At 43.5% G+C, this 18,273-nt stretch overlaps 1 protein-coding gene across 1 annotated transcript in view; it reads left to right on the forward strand.

The window, feature by feature from the left end:
• LOC126095397 (furin-like protease 1) overlaps positions 1-18,273 on the forward strand; it is a 256,503-nt gene that overhangs the window by 133,745 nt on the left and 104,485 nt on the right. Inside the window, exon 4 of the mRNA XM_049910198.1 lies at positions 3,825-3,953. Within this exon, the coding sequence (XP_049766155.1) occupies positions 3,825-3,953 (129 nt within the window). The remainder of the gene's footprint in view (positions 1-3,824; positions 3,954-18,273) is intronic.

Here is an 18,273-nt window from a genome sequence, read left to right on the forward strand (position 1 = left end):
CCTACAACGTGCTGACATGAGGAGAGTTTCCAACCGATTTCCCATACACAAACAGCAGTTTACCGGCGTTGCCTGGTGAAACGTTGTTGTGATGCCTCGCGTAAGGAGGAGATATGCGTACCATCACGTTTCCGACTTTGATAAAGGTCGGATTGTAGCCTATCGCGATTCCGGTTTATCGTATCGCCACATTGCTGCTCGCGTTGGTCGAGATCCAATGACTGTTAGCAGCATATGGAACCGGGGGATTCAGGAGGGTAATACGGAACGCCGTGCTGGATTCCAACGGCCTCGTATCACTGGCAGTCGAGATGACAGGCATCATATCCGCATGGCTGTAACGGATCGTGCAGCCACGTTTCGATCCCTGAGTCAACAGATGGGGACGTTTGCATCACAACAACCATCTGCACGAACAGGTCGACGACGTTTGGAGCAGCACAGACTATCAGCTCAGAGACCATGGCTGCGGTTACCCTTTACGCTGCATCACAGACAGGAGCGCCTGCAATGGTGTACTCAACGACGAACGTGGGTGCACGAATGGCAAAAGTAATTTTTTCGGACAAATCCAGTTTTTGTTTACAGCATCGTGATGGTCGCATCCGTGTTTGGCGAAATCGCGGTGAACGCACATTGGAAGCGTGTATTCGTCATTGCAATACTGGCGTATCACCCGGCGTGATAGTATGGGGTGCAATCGGTTACACGTTTCGGTCACCTCTTGTTCGCATTGACGGCACTTTGAACAGTGGGCGTTACATTTCATTTAGCAAAAAGGTGAATGGCATTTCAGATCATGATGCGCAAATTTTAACTTTAAAAGATTTTTATGCTGCAACACGAGTTAAATATAGTCATCAGCTGTTCAGGAAAGCTGATCCGGTTGCTGTAGAGACCTTTGTAAACCTTATAAAGGAACAATAGTGGCAACATGTTTATAGCGCTGATACAGTAGACGATAAATATAATGCTTTTCTCAAGACTTTTCTCATGCTCTTTGAAAGTTGCTTTCCGTTACAACGTTTAAAACAGGGTACTAGCACAAACAGGCAGCCTGGGTGGCTGACTAGAGGGATAAGAATATCTTGTAGAACAAAGCGGCAATTATATCAAAACGTTAGAAACAGTCAAAATCTAAATGCAGCAGCCCATTACAAACAGTATTGTAAGGTGCTTAAAAATATTATTAGGAAAGCAAAAAGTATGTGGTATGCAGATAGACTAGCTAAGCCTCAGGATAAAATTAAAACCATATGGTCAGTCGTAAAGGAAGTTGCTGGTGTGCAGAGACAGGTCGAGGATATAGAATCAGTGCGTAGATGTCCGTGTTACTGATAAGTCGCATATATGTACAGTATTTAATAATCACTTTCTGAATATAGCAGGTGAACTAAATAGAAACCTCGTCCCAACAGGGAATCATATAGCGCTCTTAGAAAAAAAGTGTTCCGAGACTGTTACCTGTAATGCTCCTCCATGATACTGACAAGAAGGAGATTGAGTTAATAATTAAATCACTAAAGACCAAGAACTCTCATGGATATGACGGGGTATCTAGCAGAATACTGAAGTATTGTTCTATGTATGTTAGCCCAGTACTTAGCCATATCTGTAACTTTTCCTTTAGGAGTGTTCGGTTTCCTGACCGATTAAAATACTCGGTAGTGAAGCCACTTTATAAAAAGGGAGACACTGATAATGTTAACAATTTTAGACCTATTTCTATGCCATCGGTGTTTGCTAAAGTTATCGAGAAGGTTGTATATACAAGGTTACTGGAGCATTTAAATTCACATAATTTGCTGTCAGATGTTCAGTTTGGTTTTAGAAATGGTTTAACAACTGAAAATGCTATATTCTCTGTTCTCTGTGAGGTTTTGGACGGATTAAATAAAAGGTTGCGAACGCTAGGTGTTTTCTTTGATTTAACGAAGGCTTTTGACTGTGTTGACCACAAAATATTACTGCAGAAGTTGGAACATTATGGAGTAAGGGGAGTAGCTTACAATTGGTTCGCCTCTTACTTTAAGAACAGAAAGCAGAAGGTAATTCTCCGCAATATTGAGAGTGGTAATGATGTTCAGTCCCAGTGGGGCACTGTTAAATGGGGCGTTCCCCAAGGGTCGGTGCTGGGGCCACTGCTGTTTCTTATTTATATAAATGATATGCCTTCTAGTATTACAGGTGATTCAAAAATATTTCTGTTTGCTGATGACACCAGCTTGATAGTGAAGGATCTTGTGTGTAATATTGAAATAGTAACAAATAATGTAGTTCATGAAATAAGTTCGTGGCTTGTGGAAAATAATTTGATGCTAAATCACAGTAAGACTCAGTTTTTACAGTTTCTAACTCACAATTCAACAAGAACCGATATTTTGATCAGACAGAATGGGCATATTATAAGCGAGACGGAACAGTTCAAATTCGTAGGCGTTCGGATAGATAGTAAGCTGTTGTGGAAAGCCCATGTCCAGGATCTTTTTCAGAAGCTAAATGCTGTTTTATTTACCATTAGAACAGTATCTGAAATAAGTGACACTTCAACACGAAAAGTAGTCTACTTCGCATATTTTCATACGCTTATGTCGTATGGTATTATTTTTTGGGGTAATTCTTCTGATTCAAAAAGGGTATTTTTGGCTCAAAAACGGGCTGTTCGAGCTATATGTGGTGTAAGTTCGAGAACCTCTTGTCGACCCCTATTCAAAAATCTGGGAATTCTGACATTGCCCTCACAGTATATATTTTCTTTAATGTCGTTTGTTGTTAGCAATATTAACCTATTCCCAAGATTTAGCAGCTTTCACTCAGTTAATACTAGGCAGAAATCAAATCTGCGTGTAGAATGCACTTCCTTGACTCTTGTGCAGAAAGGAGTGCAGTATTCTGCTGCATCCATTTTCAATAAGCTACCACAAGAACTCAAAAATCTTAGCAGTAGCCCAAACTCTTTTAAGTCTAAACTGAAGAGTTTCCTCATGGCTCACTCCTTCTATTCTGTCGAGGAGCTCCTGGAAGAGCTAAAAAATTAAGCAAATTCCAGTGTTACATTGTTGATTGTCTTCATTTAAACTTACGACTTGTCACCTGAATATGTTTTTTTTGTATTTCATTTTATCTGTTTCTAATATCGTGTTATAATTTCATGTATTGACTCGTTCCATGACCATGGAGACTTCTCCTTAATTTGGTCCCACGGAACAATAAATAAATAAATAAATAAAAAAAATGAGTTACGACCCGTGGCTCTACCCTACATTCGATCCCCGTGAAACCCTATATTTCAGCGGGATAATGCACGACCGCATGTTGCAGGTCCTGTTCTGGCCTTTCTGGATACAGAAAATGTTGGACTGCTGCCCCGGCCAGCACATTCTCCAGATATCTCACCAATTGAAAATGACTGGTCAATGGTGGGCGAGCAACTGGCTCGTCACAATACGCCAGTCACTACTCTTGATGAACTGTGGTATCGTGTTGAAGCTGCGTGGGCAGCTGTACCTGTACACGCCATCCAAGCTCTGTTTGACTCAATGCCCAGGCGTATCAAGGCCGTTATTACGGCCAGAGGTGGTTGTTCTCGGTACTGATTTCTCAGGATCTATGCGCCGAAATTGCGTGAAAATTTAATCACTTGTCAGTTCTAGTATAATATATTTGTCCAATGAATACCCGTTTATCATCTGCATTTCTTCTTGGTGTAGCAATTTTAATGGCCAGTAGTGTATTTGAGTAAGTAAGAAGTGGACTTGCGTCTGTGTGAACCGTGTGCTTTCAGCCCGACTGAGGTGTGCGTGCCGCGTGTCGCTTTGTTGCAGAACCGCGGCCACGGGCTCGACATGAACGTGCAGGGCGCCTGGCTGGAGGGCATCACGGGCCGCGGCGTCGTCGTCACCATCCTGGACGACGGCCTCGAGACGGAGCACCCCGACCTCGTGCGCAACTACGTGAGTGCCGCCCCACACTGCTGGCTCTGGCTCTGGCTCTGCGGCTCTCACATCTGGGGGTGGCTTCTGCGTGGTACACACCCAGGCAGCGGTGCTGCGTGTGACCCTGCGCCCAACACCAGTCCGTGGTGTTGCACTTGTTGCTTGAACTCGTTACCCCCACCTTGCCGTTGCATGTTGTTGGGAACCGAGCGAGGATGTCCCCATCTAGGTTTCCCGTGATTACCGTAAATCGCTGAGTCAGCATGGTTTCTCTGGAAAGACACAGCTTGTTACCTTTTCATCCCCGAAACATTCTGAGCGTGTTCTCCGTCTGTACTGACATCGATCTCGATGGGACGCTAAACCCTAATCTTTCTTCCTTCCTTCCTACAGAATAGAAGGAAAGTCTAGAGGGTGATTCAGCGGACGCTACCGATGTAGTTTTATGCAACCCCCAATGTTATATCCCGCCTCAGAACCATGCCCGAGGCTTTTACATTCCCCCACTGGCTAAATGCGAATTATTAGTCCTACAGAAAAAACGAGTAGGACCTATAAAAGTGACCGTCAGACGCACTCCCACTCCCATACTCAGACTCCGCCGGTCAGTATTTGAAGTACGTTGTTCATGACACCCCCTCCTACCACTGTACAAAAAATTGCGAGTGCGCGGTTTATTTCCCACACTTTTCTGGTCCTCACTGGCTGGCCTTACTAAGCCACCGAATTAGTCGAGCACTCACAAATTGCAAAACTTGCATTTTACCTAACAATTTTCTGAATTTTAAGAGCATAAAATAAATAATTACGTCGTTGTATTTGTAAGGCCTTCTGACTACAAAACTACTGTGTTTGTAAAGACTAAGTCTGTACCGAGTTTTGAACGTAATTAGTTTACAAATTAATTACATAGTTTTACAGATCTTTCATTACTCGTACCCTCACGTGCTCGCTTGAATTAATAATGTTAACGAAATAGCCGACAATGCTGGTGGCGTTATAGCATAATTAATAGAGACCAAAAAAGGTCGAACATTGGGAATAGTTCCTGTAGTCGGAAACTTGTTCAATGGCGGGAGGGAGTGCCACGAACAGCACACTAGATATCTTGACTGGTGAGGTATAAGTGTTGGGGTGGAGATGTGTTTGAAGGTCATTTTTGTACGTTTGTCTTGAGTAACCCGAAACCGTGCCCTCCATCGAAAACGCGTCGCAGTGCACTTGCTGCAAATAACATCTGAGTACTTAATTGAACAATATGAATTGATGCCTATTGTCTTTGACTTTGAGAGTAGTCACAATAAGATCAAACGTGATAAACCATTAATCGAAGTGTTCTCTACATAAAAGACTGGCAAGCAGTGGAATCTTAGAGTTGCCGATAAATTCTCATCAAAGTTTCCCACTTCATTAATGTCTGTTGCATAAGATCAACAAGACTTCTATTTTCTTTTATCTTCGATCTGACCGTTTTCTTCTGTTTGAGTTTTTCACTGGCATAGAATACTGCGACCGCTCAGAAAGCAGTAACTACTGCTGTTCCGTCTTTGCGTTCAACGCCATGATAGCTTGCTGTCTGTGCATGCAGTACTGATATTCGCTCCATGGCGCGTCTAAACATTCACGACTGCCCTGTTTCATTTCAACGCACTTTTGTAGTGCGCTTAAAGGAACGTGTAAATGGGCACGACATGCGACTCCCACTGACAAGGAAACATCACCCCATGTTTTAAGGAGACAAAAGCACCCTTGCAAGATGTCATGTCCAGCAATCGATCCGGTTCGATAATTTGGATTCTAATTGTAATAATAAACTGTTATTACGTTATGAAAGTTCAGCTTTTAAAGTTTTATGCGTACCAGTTGTCTGTTACTCGCTCCGCCGCACTGCAGCTGCCTAATACCCGAGAGAGGTGTTGTTCAGCGAGTGACAGCCAGAGAGCTCACATTCGTTGCATGTTGCAGGCGGTGGAAGAGGATTTGGGAGGTCGACACATCTGCACAACGTGTTTGGAAATCTTGTGTCCAAATAGGATTTTCCAGAGTAGAAGGTAATATGAGTGCATAATACAATGAGTTGACAAAAGTCCTGGGATACCTCCTAATGTTGTGTTGAACCTCCTTTGCCCCGGCGTAGTGCCGGCCGGGGTGGCCGAGCGGTTCTAGGCGCTACAGTCTGGAACTGCGCGACCGCTACGGTCGCAGGTTCGAATCCTGCCTCGGGCATGGATGTGTGTGATGTCCTTAGTTTAGTTAGGTTTAAGTAGTTCTGAGTTCTAGGGGACTGATGACCTTAGAAGTTAAGTCCCATAGTGCTCAGAGCCATTTGAACCCGGCGTAGTGCAGCAGTTCGATGTGGCATTCACTCAGCAAGTCGTTGGACGTCCCCTGCAGGAATATTAAGCATTTCTGCCTGTATAGCCGTCCATAATTTCGGAGGTGTTGCCAGTGCAGAACGTTGTGCATGAGCTGGCCTCTCGATTATGTCCCCTAAACGTTCAATGGGAGTCATGTCGGGCGACCTGGGTGGCCAAATCATTCATTCGAAATGTCGAGAATGTAAACAAATCTCGCACAACTATGGCCCGGTGACCTGGGACATTGTCATCCATAAAAATTCCATCGTTGTTTGGGAACATGAAGTCCATGAATAGCTGCAAATAGTCTCCAATTGGCTGAACATTTCCAGTCTATGATCGGTTCAATTGGAACAGAGGACCAAATCCAGTCCATGTAAACATACCCCACACCATTACGGAACCACCAACTACTTTCACAGAGACTCGTGGATAATTTGGGTCCATGGTTCCGTGGGGTCTGTGCCATACTTGAATCATACCATCAGCTCTTACCAACCGAAATCGTCACTCATCTGAGCAGGCCGCGTTTTTTCAGCCGTCTAGTGTCCAAGCGATATGCTCACGAGCCCAGAAGAGGCGCTGCCGGCGATGTCGTGCTGTTGGTAAAGGCACTCGCGTCGGTCGTCTGCTGGCATAGCCCATTAACGCCAGATATCGCCCCGTTGTCTTAACGGATACGTTCGTCGTACGTCCCACAACAATTTGTGCGGAAATTCCACGTAGTGTCACTTGTCGGTTAGCCCAGACAATTCGATGCAGACACTGCTGCTCTCAGTCGTTAAGTGAAGACCATTGTCCATTGTCCGTTGTGAGAGATAATGGCCGAAGTGTGGTATTCTCGGCATTCTCTTGACACTGTGTGTCTCGGAGTACTGAATTCCATAACGATTTCCGAAATGAAGTGTCCCATGCGTGTGACTCCAACTACGATTCCGTGTTCAAAGTCTGGTAATTCCCGTTGTGCGGCCATAATCACGTCGAAAAACTTTTCACGTGAATCACCTCAGTACAAACGACAGCTGCACCAGTACACCACTTTTGTAAATTGTGTACGCGATACCATCTCCGTCTTACATGTGCGTACCGTTATCTCCATCTCAACGTACGGCAACATTGTGCACATACACGTTCAATAATACCTTAACAATATTTCTGTTTTGTATTTCTGGAGGTATATATAACCCCAAAATCAAATGAATAAACCTAAGGAACTGAAGAATTATTGTGAAGTGAAGTTAATGAATTTCAATGTACAACGTAATCATGGCAACTACATTGATAAATAGGATTTGTCGTTCTGAAAAAAGCGTTTGACAATGTAAAATGGTGCAAGTAGTTTGAAGTTATCGAGAAAATAGGCGTAAGCTATAGTGAAACGTGGTAATATGGAGTAGACTACCAACAGAAACCAAAAACGAAAATTATGAATGGAAGACCAACAATGTAGTGCTCGGATTAGAAAAGGTGTCATGGAGGTGAGGCAATGTTTCTGCTCTCCCCTCCCCTGTGTGACGTGAAGCAACGACGGGACAAAACGAAAGATTCACTTGTGAGATTAAAATTCATTGTGAATAGGATATCAACAGTAAGATTAGTTGCTGTGCTAACTAAAAGTGAGAAAGGACAAGGGTACCTACTGAATGCAATGTGCTATCCTTCGACCACATACTAAGGACTGAGAGTAAACCGACGAAAGAAGAAACTCATGGGAAGCAAAAGAAATGATGTCACTTAAATTCAATATTGAGGACTACGATGTAGACGAAGCGATGGGAATCTGATACCCAGGAAGCAAAATAGCACATCACGGACGAAGCAAGGGGATATAAAACAGACTAACACAAGCAAAGTGGACATTTTTGGCCAAAAGAAGACAACTAATATCGATCATCGGCTTTAATTTGAGAAAATTGGAAATTAATCATGGAGTGCTGGATAACCGGAAAAGAGGGGAATAAAAGCGTCTGAGATGTGACGCTTTCATGGCATCTGAGAGAGCTGTAGAGAATGAAAACTGTAGAGGAAGACCGCAATTAAAAAATATCCAAGAATTAATTCTGTGCGTTGAGTGTACACACTGCTTTGATATGAAGAATTTTACGCAGTAGCGGAAGTCGTCGAGGGTCGCATCGAATATTGATTATGGATTTAGGAGTCTGGGTTTGGTTTCTGCTCTGTCATACGTCTTTAATCACTCGGGTTGTCTGACCGTAGCACACACACCTTTGTAGAGCAGGAGATGCATTCTGTTAAGTTATGGTCTCGGTACGGCATGCTAAATGGAGTGTTTCCTGATGAGATGTCAGTGATCACAAACTGCAAGTGAATGCGGTACACAGTGCGAGCTATTGACTGAACAATGCCCTTGAAGTACTGCCTGCGTACCACAGGAAACAGCTACATGTCAGAGAGATGCTGATGTTCGTGCTACGGACGCACTGGAGATTGCTGCTGCTTACGCTTCATGACTCCTTGTCGAAGGACCTTGCAGTAACGCGTACACTAATGTGTAATGTAGCATTAGGTACCGCCCAGAAAACAGTAAAAACGTACAGAGCACAATTACAGAACAAGCAAGCAAGAAAAGCATCACCTTGAATACCAACTTACGAAAAACCGGGTCGCTTAATCCTACGTATTTTCCCAAGGTCTTCGACAGAGAACTGTTAGCACATTGTTTGTGAGGCAACAATTGTGTGTGTGTGTGTGTGTGTGTGTGTGTGTGTGTGTGTGTTTTGTAAGGCGGAGGCAATCAAAGAACTTTCGTTAAAGCGGTATTGTCGCACTGAAAACATTTTGTGAGTTGAATCTGGTAGTGTAAAATGTACATTGCAACTTTTCAATGAAAAAACTAAAAATTCATTTCGAATCATTAGCATTTTGTTTCAGAGCTCTCAGTTATGGATCTTGAACCATCGATAGATGACAAAACTGTAAGTTATGCGCATTTATGAAAACTGGAGATTGTCGTCAGGTAGAGAGCATACAGAGCACCGGTCTATTCAGAACGCACCACATTGCGCATTGACTTGTTGAATATTTTGCAAATAGATGTAGTTGCTGAAAGGTGAATGTCAAGAAACCAAGTAGCGTTCGACCTTAGTAGCAAGTTTAATCACTATAATGTCAGGGTTTTGAGTACGGAAAATCTGCAAAACCTTTAGGGGACTGGGAGACTGTTGCCAAATCGTAGGCGCCCTGCTTATCACTGAGGCTGCGTTTTAACTGGTTAGGGGGTGTCTCGTTTGGTAGGAACTTTATCATTTCTTTTTCTCAAATGCACCGCTGATCTACCCATCCCTGAACACCTGAAGGCCGTATGAATTAACAGGTAGCTACATCAGCCACATCTGGAAGCTGGTATTCCTCTTCTGCTGCGACCTCTCTAATCATATCGTGTGACAGGTGGATTTATTATGTTTGTCTTTATTGTGTCGCTTACTATTATTTCTCTAAATTTTAAGGGTGGGGTTATGGCGACACAGCTGGTTTTCCAGTACTTCGATTACATTCTTACAGGAATCAGTTATTTCGCGAACATTTGCGTTGCACTCCTTTGTGTACGCAAGATATGCGTTGTTGGCCTACCCTGGTGTGGACTGTACTCACTCAAGCAGAATTCAAAAACAAGTGTTTTTCACGCTAGGCGCCAAGTCGACGTCGCAAACGAGAGCGAGGCTACTAGTATCCGCCCATTAAAAAAAACCGCACCAGCGCGGTTTCAAGTGGACTCGCAGGCCCACCCGAGCATTGTTTGCGCGCGGCTGCAGCCGCAGGTGGCACACAATGCGCCACGGTCCGCCGGACTTCCCAGCTGGGCTCATTACCATTAGCCGGCCGCTCCCATTGTGTCTGCGCCGTGGGCAGACCGCCCGCGCCCCTGCGCGATAGGCAACTCAGCGATGCGGAGCTGCGCGCTAGCCGCCCGCGGATGACGGAGCCGTGTTGTGGGGGCGTCGCGGTTCTAGGCGTCTCGCCCTCTGCTCACATTTTATTAAATTGTGCCATTGCTCCAGAAATGTTATCTCCCTTATTTAACTAGGAAATCAAGACTTTGGTCATTGGTACAGATGGAAGAAAGACATTCATACGAATAGGAGAAGACACAATGGAATAAATAAAATATTTCAGATACTTAGGCACCTGTAACTAAAGGAAGATACACGTGCAAGGAAAAAGTCAGAATTTTAGTGGCTAAGCAAACGTCCAACAGGAAGGTGAAAAAAGCAGAGGAGGAGGAGTAGAAGAAGAAGAAGAAGAAGAAGAAGAAGGAGAAGGAGAAGGAGAAGTTATTATCTCATAAACTTAACAAGCGACTGAGAAAAAAAACTTGTTAGATGTTTTGCACTGTGTGCTTTTGGACGACACACAAACATGGAGATTAGGGATGCATGTGGGACAAAGAGAAGGCGTGTGCATAGTTACAGTCATTAGATGGCCTCTAAATGGGTATCGTAGAATCAGAGAGTACGTAGGGGAGGTGTGAAGCACCCAATTCGTCGATGGTCAGGACACACTGCTGGTGATGATGCCATCTGTTTCCATATTCAAGATACCGCCACCATACAGCGTCCTATGCTACTTTTAATTTCTGTACTTTCTTACTTACAGATTAACGACATTTTCTGTCAGAATCCACGTAAACTGGTTATTCATTCAGACGTTGCTTTCATTTAATTAGGAAATTTTAATTGTGTCTTTTTACCTCTGAAAATGTGATCTAATTTCTACTGATTCCTCCGCGATACGGTATACGTATTATGTCCACACTTGCTGATAAATAGGTTTGACATTGAAAAAGCTCTGCGCGTCGTTGTCGACCTAATTATACGCCGAACTTTTATCTCTTTGTACATATGGCCTAATTGCAATAATCACTAATTAAGGCCTTTTATTGGTTTATTTTTGTGTGGATGAAATACAGCGCGTGTACCGGTAATATGTCATGGTAATTATTTATCTGCCGCTTCACGCGTGCGCATTACGGTCTATTAGCTCCCTGTCTGTCGAATGTTTATTGATAACTGTGCCTTTCTCGATAGTAGTGCAAACACGTGACTGACATATAGAGCACGCACCACTAATTTCTCTTACGTAAAAAAACAGTTTATTGATGTCAGACATTGCGCTACAATTGAGCAACTCGATAGTGAATCCGAATGTCACGGGCACTGATGAAGTCAAGGTGATGGGAAAACTGATTGAAGGAACTGCAATCACCTGGAAATCTAAAAAGTACTTAAATCTAATCCACGTAGAAACGTTGACTGCACAGATGAAATACGAAACGGTATCTCATAAATAATAAGCGAAGAATTATATTATTGGAAACCGTTACTAGAAAAATGATCGAAGACAGCAGCAAATTATTACCATTGTAGGATTAAAATTCTTTCCGGTGTTGAGTGTAAACAGACATAAAAAGAGGCAGATATGTGTAGTGCAGAATTAAGCTGTGAGAAGTACACTATTACTCGCAACTTTTATGTCTTCCATAATACTTAAAACACGCATATAGTAGTGCAATAACTTGTGAAACGAGGTCAGGCAAGCACGGATCGAATGCACACGATGGATTAAAGACTGTGGCTGATGCACCGGCCTGCCTTGTTGCGGTTTTTAGGGGATTTTCTACGCTCGTTTAGGCAATTTCAGGGCTGACCCCCAATTTACGCCTCAGAAAATACGATACACAAACAGTTAAAATAGGGTCACACATAGAACAAAGTAGGTACAATTCACAAACAAGCAGTGGTGGTTAGTGTTTAACGTCCCGTCGACAACGAGGTCATTAGAGACGGAGTGCAAGCTCGGGTTAGGGAAGGATTGGGAAGGAAATCGGCCGTGCCCTTTTCAAAGGAACCATCCCGGCATTTGCCTGAAACGATTTAGGGAAATCACGGAAAACCTAAATCAGGGTGGTCGGAGACGGGATTGAACCGTCGTCCTCCCGAATGCGAGTCCAGTGTGCTAACCACTGCCCACCTCGCTCGGTGGTAAACAAGTAGTGGACGCGGCGTCCATCTCGGAGGCAACTGACGGTTGTCGCTGCAGGTAGATCATGTGGCAGTGAAGATGACTAGAATAACTTTATCAAATGTCGAGTAAGCAGAGCCCATAAGATTAACGCTGAGGAGGAGGAGAAGGAGGAGGAGGAGGAGAGGAAGAAGAAGAAGAAGAAGAAGAATTACTTGTGTTCTTACATGACAGGAGACTTTGGTTGTAAATTATAATAGGAATATAGTGATATGACAGTGTCAAATATCGAAATTAAGCTTTTCCCAAAATTGCAAAATGTGAGGTAATATAGCGCATGGCCATGGCAAAATAGCACAATCGGGAAGGGACTATGCTGTTCAAGTATATGTGCTGGCAGTGACGTTTGGTGTAAGAAAATAGAGGACCATAGCTCCATGAAATATCTCAGTGATTATTAATACTAATTAATTCTAGCAAGTGGTGACTATTCACTAAAATGCCAGAGCATTCGCGTAGTATCACAAAAATCTGTAGTCGGCGGTAATAGCTCCGTCTCAGGTTCTATAAAAGTCAAGGACCTACAGATCAGTTGATACAGCTTGTTCCACTAAGAAGAATAAGAGTTCTTGGAACTAGTCAGTGCAGCTAATTAAGCGCGCTCGGGTTAGAGGTCCACGAAATTCGGATTTCGGAAATAAATTTTTGTTCAAGTCTTATCGTTACTATGCGAGACACTATACAGATGTGATAGTAATCCGTTTCATTAGGAACTTCTTCAACGGGTGATGAGAATGGCTACGGGAAAATAGTGGGACTAGGACCCACTTCGTCCCCATTTGGTGCTCTCTCGTGGTATACAGACAACAGCGCAACGTAGTGAATCAACGTTTCAACTGTTGGTGTTTCTGTCGCCAGGAACTCTTTCGGTTTATTTGTTTCCTAAATAGTTAACGGAGAGTTTAATAAGCATACAGCTTCTTGCATCCGATGATATGTCTCGCAGCAGAAGGCGAGACCATTGAGAAAATATTGCGGGTAGAAAGACGGCCTGAACCCAACAAACAAGGCGCGGCGGAATTGCTGTGAGAGAACGGACGCGTATGTGGGAGGACTTAAGTTCTAATCCCCTTCTGGCCGACCAGGCTGAAGTTTACAGTGGTTTCTCCAAAACTACTCAGAGCAAACGCAAGGATGGTTCTGATGAAAATGACACCACCGACTTCCTTTTCTGTCCTCCCTTGTTTCCGAACTCTGATGACCTCGTCATCGACATAATGTTAAACAGAAGTCTTCCTTCCTTCTCACTGACACCCAGAACCCGTTGACTACTCGAACTACATATTTCTTCGCCTATATTTTCGCAGGTGCCATTTGTTGATACACGGGTACCGCATATTCATTTTTGTAACATATCAGCGATAAACTGAGCTTGGGCCCCTTAGATCAGAGAGCTTACCGGGAACCTTTCGCTCTCGTCCTAAGCCAAGGAGTTGTGGCACCCACATAGTACAGCTATTCTTCATGTTAAAGTTGGGCTGAAGAATCACGTAGAAAGGCGCGACGGTACTTTCGTCTCTGTCTGGGTTTCCTACATCTGTCGTAGTAAAGAAACAAGATACGACTGGTTGACGTACTGCTGGCTGAAGTGGTCCACACGATCTCAACAATGTTGTTAAGCACAGGAGACATGACCTCGAAGCTGTGAATGATTATTAATCTTCATGAAATAACTATTCCATAAGACAGGTCTCACATCTGCTTCCTTTCGCCGAAATATCTCTTGGTGCGATCTGATTAACGATTGAGTAAAAGTGATGGGCTGCTTTAAACCATCAGAAAAGCAAGTTCAGTCATTTAGGTACTGAACCTCACACTGTCCACCTTCAGCGGTGTGATCATAGTCGGCAGTGTAGTAGGAAAGCGTTACGTACACGTGTGCTCAACAACTCAATAGACGGTGCGAGGTGCCATACTGCTGAGCTCCTGTATTACTCCATACATGTGGGTGAATTAAGAAAGACCACATCTCTTGCTACCTATCACTATCTCCCTTATCTCATTCTCGTTCATACGCGAGGTATGTGACGGGCAATTTATCCCGAATATCGCTTCTCTAAACTTAATCAACACAATTTCCAGAGAAAAGCATGACTGTTCTCCCAGCATTTTCACTGAAAGTTTCAGGCCCATCTATGTCGTACTTAAGCGTACAATATACTCTCTTGCTACTAACATAGCAGCGCGCCTCTAAATACCTTCTTCGTCTGCTGCTACGCCTACCGTCCATTGCTGAGACGAATCCGGACTGCGGGAAAGCTTTAGCTGTTCGGCCGTCCCTTATGAATTATGCTCAAGAACTGAACGGTAGGCGCCGTTCTAAAACCCTTTTTCGTAAGTGATATTATGTGGACATTGTAAATGTGTTCAAATAACTTACGAGAACGCAGCCGGGTGACTTCGTATACAACTGCCTACATATCTACAGGCGACCACCCTCTAATTTTCAGGGCAAAACCAAAGCAGGAAAGCACTGTGCGAGGATATAAAAACCTAGGTTTGCAGAACAATCCCGGAAAGATTACACTAACCAAGAACGTTCGTAGGAACCTAAAAGGACCGTAATCGTAGATGGAGGTCGGAAAACGAATTTCACATCATATTTACGCAAAATACGACCAGTTTTATCAGAAATGCTCCCTGTGTAAAGTAGAAACGCCGTGCCAACGGGCTATTATCATCAGTCACCCGGTGAACGGTTGGTCGATAGTCCAACGCAGCTCTGATCTATTTTTCACTGTATCCAGTCTGACGAAATGTCACCTGTTGGGACCACCTTGTTTGTTTGTTGTGGCATGTCGTATATTGGTCAGACAATCAGAACCGTGGAAGACCGATATGTTGAGCCTAAACGTGTCACACGCTTACAACAGCCGAGAAATCGGCTATTGCAGACCACTGCCGTGGCACCGGATATCCTATTGAATGTTCGAATACCAACACGGAGGTTGTGGCCTGCACTTCCAGCTACTGGAATGGTGTTATTAAGAAAGCAGTTGAAATTAATTTAGCTAATAACTTTGCAAATACAGATGAAGGTTTCTGTATGCCTGCAGTGCCGCTCTCTCACTTGTCACAAACGGAGGGACAGCGTTAACGCTACCTCGTTGTCGAGTAATTTTCACTATGGATAAGTTCTGGCGTCGGTCATATTTGGTTGCTGTGGTGGAGCTAGTGTATACAGTGTGTGTGTGTGTGTGTGTGTGTGTGCGTGTGTGTGTACGTGTGCGTGTGTGTGTGTTTCCGGAATTGTTCTGCAAACCGACGTTTTATATTTGCTTGCACAGCGTTTTCCTGCTGCGGTTTTTCTTTGAAAATAACAGTGAGGTCCCATGACTAAATATCAGTGGTTGTCGCATTCCCGTAGCTTATTTGAGCATTGTGCCGCCAGAAAAAGCTCTGGGCTTACACTGTAAATGAGGTTAGAGCGATGTAAATATATGAAGTAATCAGTTGTGTTCGGCATAATGATATTCTCAGGATAAGCCCTGTCACATTCATCACTTACGTGATCACGGTGTCAGTAGCGGCCGTATAAACAGTATATTATTGTGGGTAATGCGCCAATAAGAAAAAAAGAACAACGAAGCAGCTCTCAATAAGGCTGAGAATGTAGTACACCAAATAAAGCAATAGTTTTAGGACAGTGAATAACAGGCCGTAGGCACCTGCGGGACGCGAGTGATTGACTCCACCAGGGCTCTTCCACGTCTCCCCACGCAAGTACTTTCTTGAGCTGCACGCGGATCTAAATAGAGATTCCAAATCGCACAGCAGCAGTTTCCGGGAAGGTGCTTTGTTTTACAGACGGACACGCAGTAAGGTTTCATACTTTCGACATACCGTCTCAGAAATAAAGTAAAAATAACTCTAATCTCCCGGTAGATACCAACGAAAATGCCGAAGCAGGTAATTCCCTCCCAAATTTGCTAATTAGAGATTTTCCCTCCCCACAACCACTACGCTATTACCAGCTCACTTGGAATTTGGCTAAGAGTAACGGCGCTGTACTCTGGTTAGGATATGAAAGAGTGCACTCTACTCTTCGGGGAAAAAAATAATGTTCGGGTCCACGCCGCGTACTTTTCGTGAAAACCTCAAGATAAAATCATAACAAGTGTTCCGTATTAATATGTAAATTAATTATCAATATCTTTAATACAATGGCTACACAGAGAGGTGTAATGATTACAGAACACACAAGTCACAGGTTTGGAGCGTCTCTGGCCGCTATATGGCGATGGGCCAGCTACGAAATCGCTTCGCGTCGTATTTTCATATCCTTTCCGACACTGCACTGCACTGCACTGAACTTTTTAAGCTTTTTGATTTGCTTTCGACGCTATCTTTCCTGTGACTTGCATTTTCTACTCGTATAATTGTGAGTATATTTGCGAGTCGTATGAGTTGACATCTTTTAGTAATTCATAATTTTCTAACTAATATCGATTTTCATTTATTTCCCTGTGCCTATTTTTAATGTCTCACTCTATATCCTAGTAGTGCTTCGCAAACTCTCCACACTGACATCGCAATCAATGTCCCAGCCAAATGCGTTCCACACTACTCCAATTTATAACTTTACCCAAAGCCATTTCGTGAGAATCATGGATCACGCGCATGTGCCTCTATTGGTATGATGAAGTAACCGGCAAAACAAGTACTGCACGACAGACAGATAGAGAAATGATCTATCCGTTGTGGACTCCACCGTAGTTTACGCACTGCAGTAAAGTCTCGATATTTCGAGTCTCGGTATTACGAGTTTTCCATAAATACAAGCCTCATAAAAAAAAGATCTGCTGTACAGTGTATCAGTCTTGGATTCGTTTCCCCCCTACCAGTAGCATAACACCTTAGAATCACTCACTCCCCTTGGTTATGTGTGAATCAATGACGCGACCCAGGCGCTTCTCCCGGTGCACTGGATCATTCAGTCTTGAGCAAGACAATTTCAAATGCAATTCTTAAGTCATGGACAAAAATTGTACAGGAAAGTAGGCCTAACACATAAGCTGATGATTTTGGCGATGAAGACAATCGCCCCTTGTGTAATTCAATCAGAAGTTTGTCAGACTGTGAAGAAGCAGAAAATGTGGGAATAACTGAGTTGTTAAATTCAGACCACAGTTGGAAGTTACAGACTCTTCTATTCTTAGAATTTTTTTCTTGTGGTAGTTCATAGCCTCTAAATGTTTTAAGAATGAAAGCATGATCCAATCAGGCTGTAATCTATTTGTTTTCTGCGCTATTAGCCAGTTTAGGCCGTCGGTCGTTTTCAAGGACCTGTAACAACCGTTAAGCCTCACACAATATTTGACTAAATAGCCAGTACACATGTACAGGCAGCCACACATCGTTTTGAGGTTCATGTGTAGCACAAATATTATCCAACTGTGCACACTGTGCATATGATTACGTCCGTTAGTAATACACGTACGTGAAACTTCGGTGCGTATGCACAGGAAAACGATGTGTACCTTTACATATGTATTTTACTTATGTACTAGCTATTTACTCAAATATGATGTGAAGCATGAGGCTTGTGATAAATGCCTGAAAATGACCGATGGTCCAAGTTAGCTAATAGCAAAGACAACAATTAAATTTCAGCTTGCTTGGACCATTTTTGCGTTCTTCGGTAACACCTGGTTATCACTCCAACGCAGTGTGAGAATACTGAGGATGATCAGACCTAGACTGAGCCGTTCATGAGTCACATCGGTGTCTACGCAGCACCTGAAGCCGCCGCTATGCTCAGCGCGGAACAACAGCTTGATGCGACACCAACTTCAGACATCCCGCTCTTCAGACGATGGCGTTATATTGCCTGGCGGAAACGCTGAACGATCCAGATATGTATTTTAGCAATATTAGAAGACCTTACAAATGCATTTTTCAGGAAATTCTTAATGATCAAACAATCCCAGATCAGAACAATG

Source organism: Schistocerca cancellata, chromosome 8 (genome assembly GCF_023864275.1).
Source record: "Schistocerca cancellata isolate TAMUIC-IGC-003103 chromosome 8, iqSchCanc2.1, whole genome shotgun sequence".
In the NCBI taxonomy this organism is placed as follows: domain Eukaryota; kingdom Metazoa; phylum Arthropoda; class Insecta; order Orthoptera; family Acrididae; genus Schistocerca; species Schistocerca cancellata.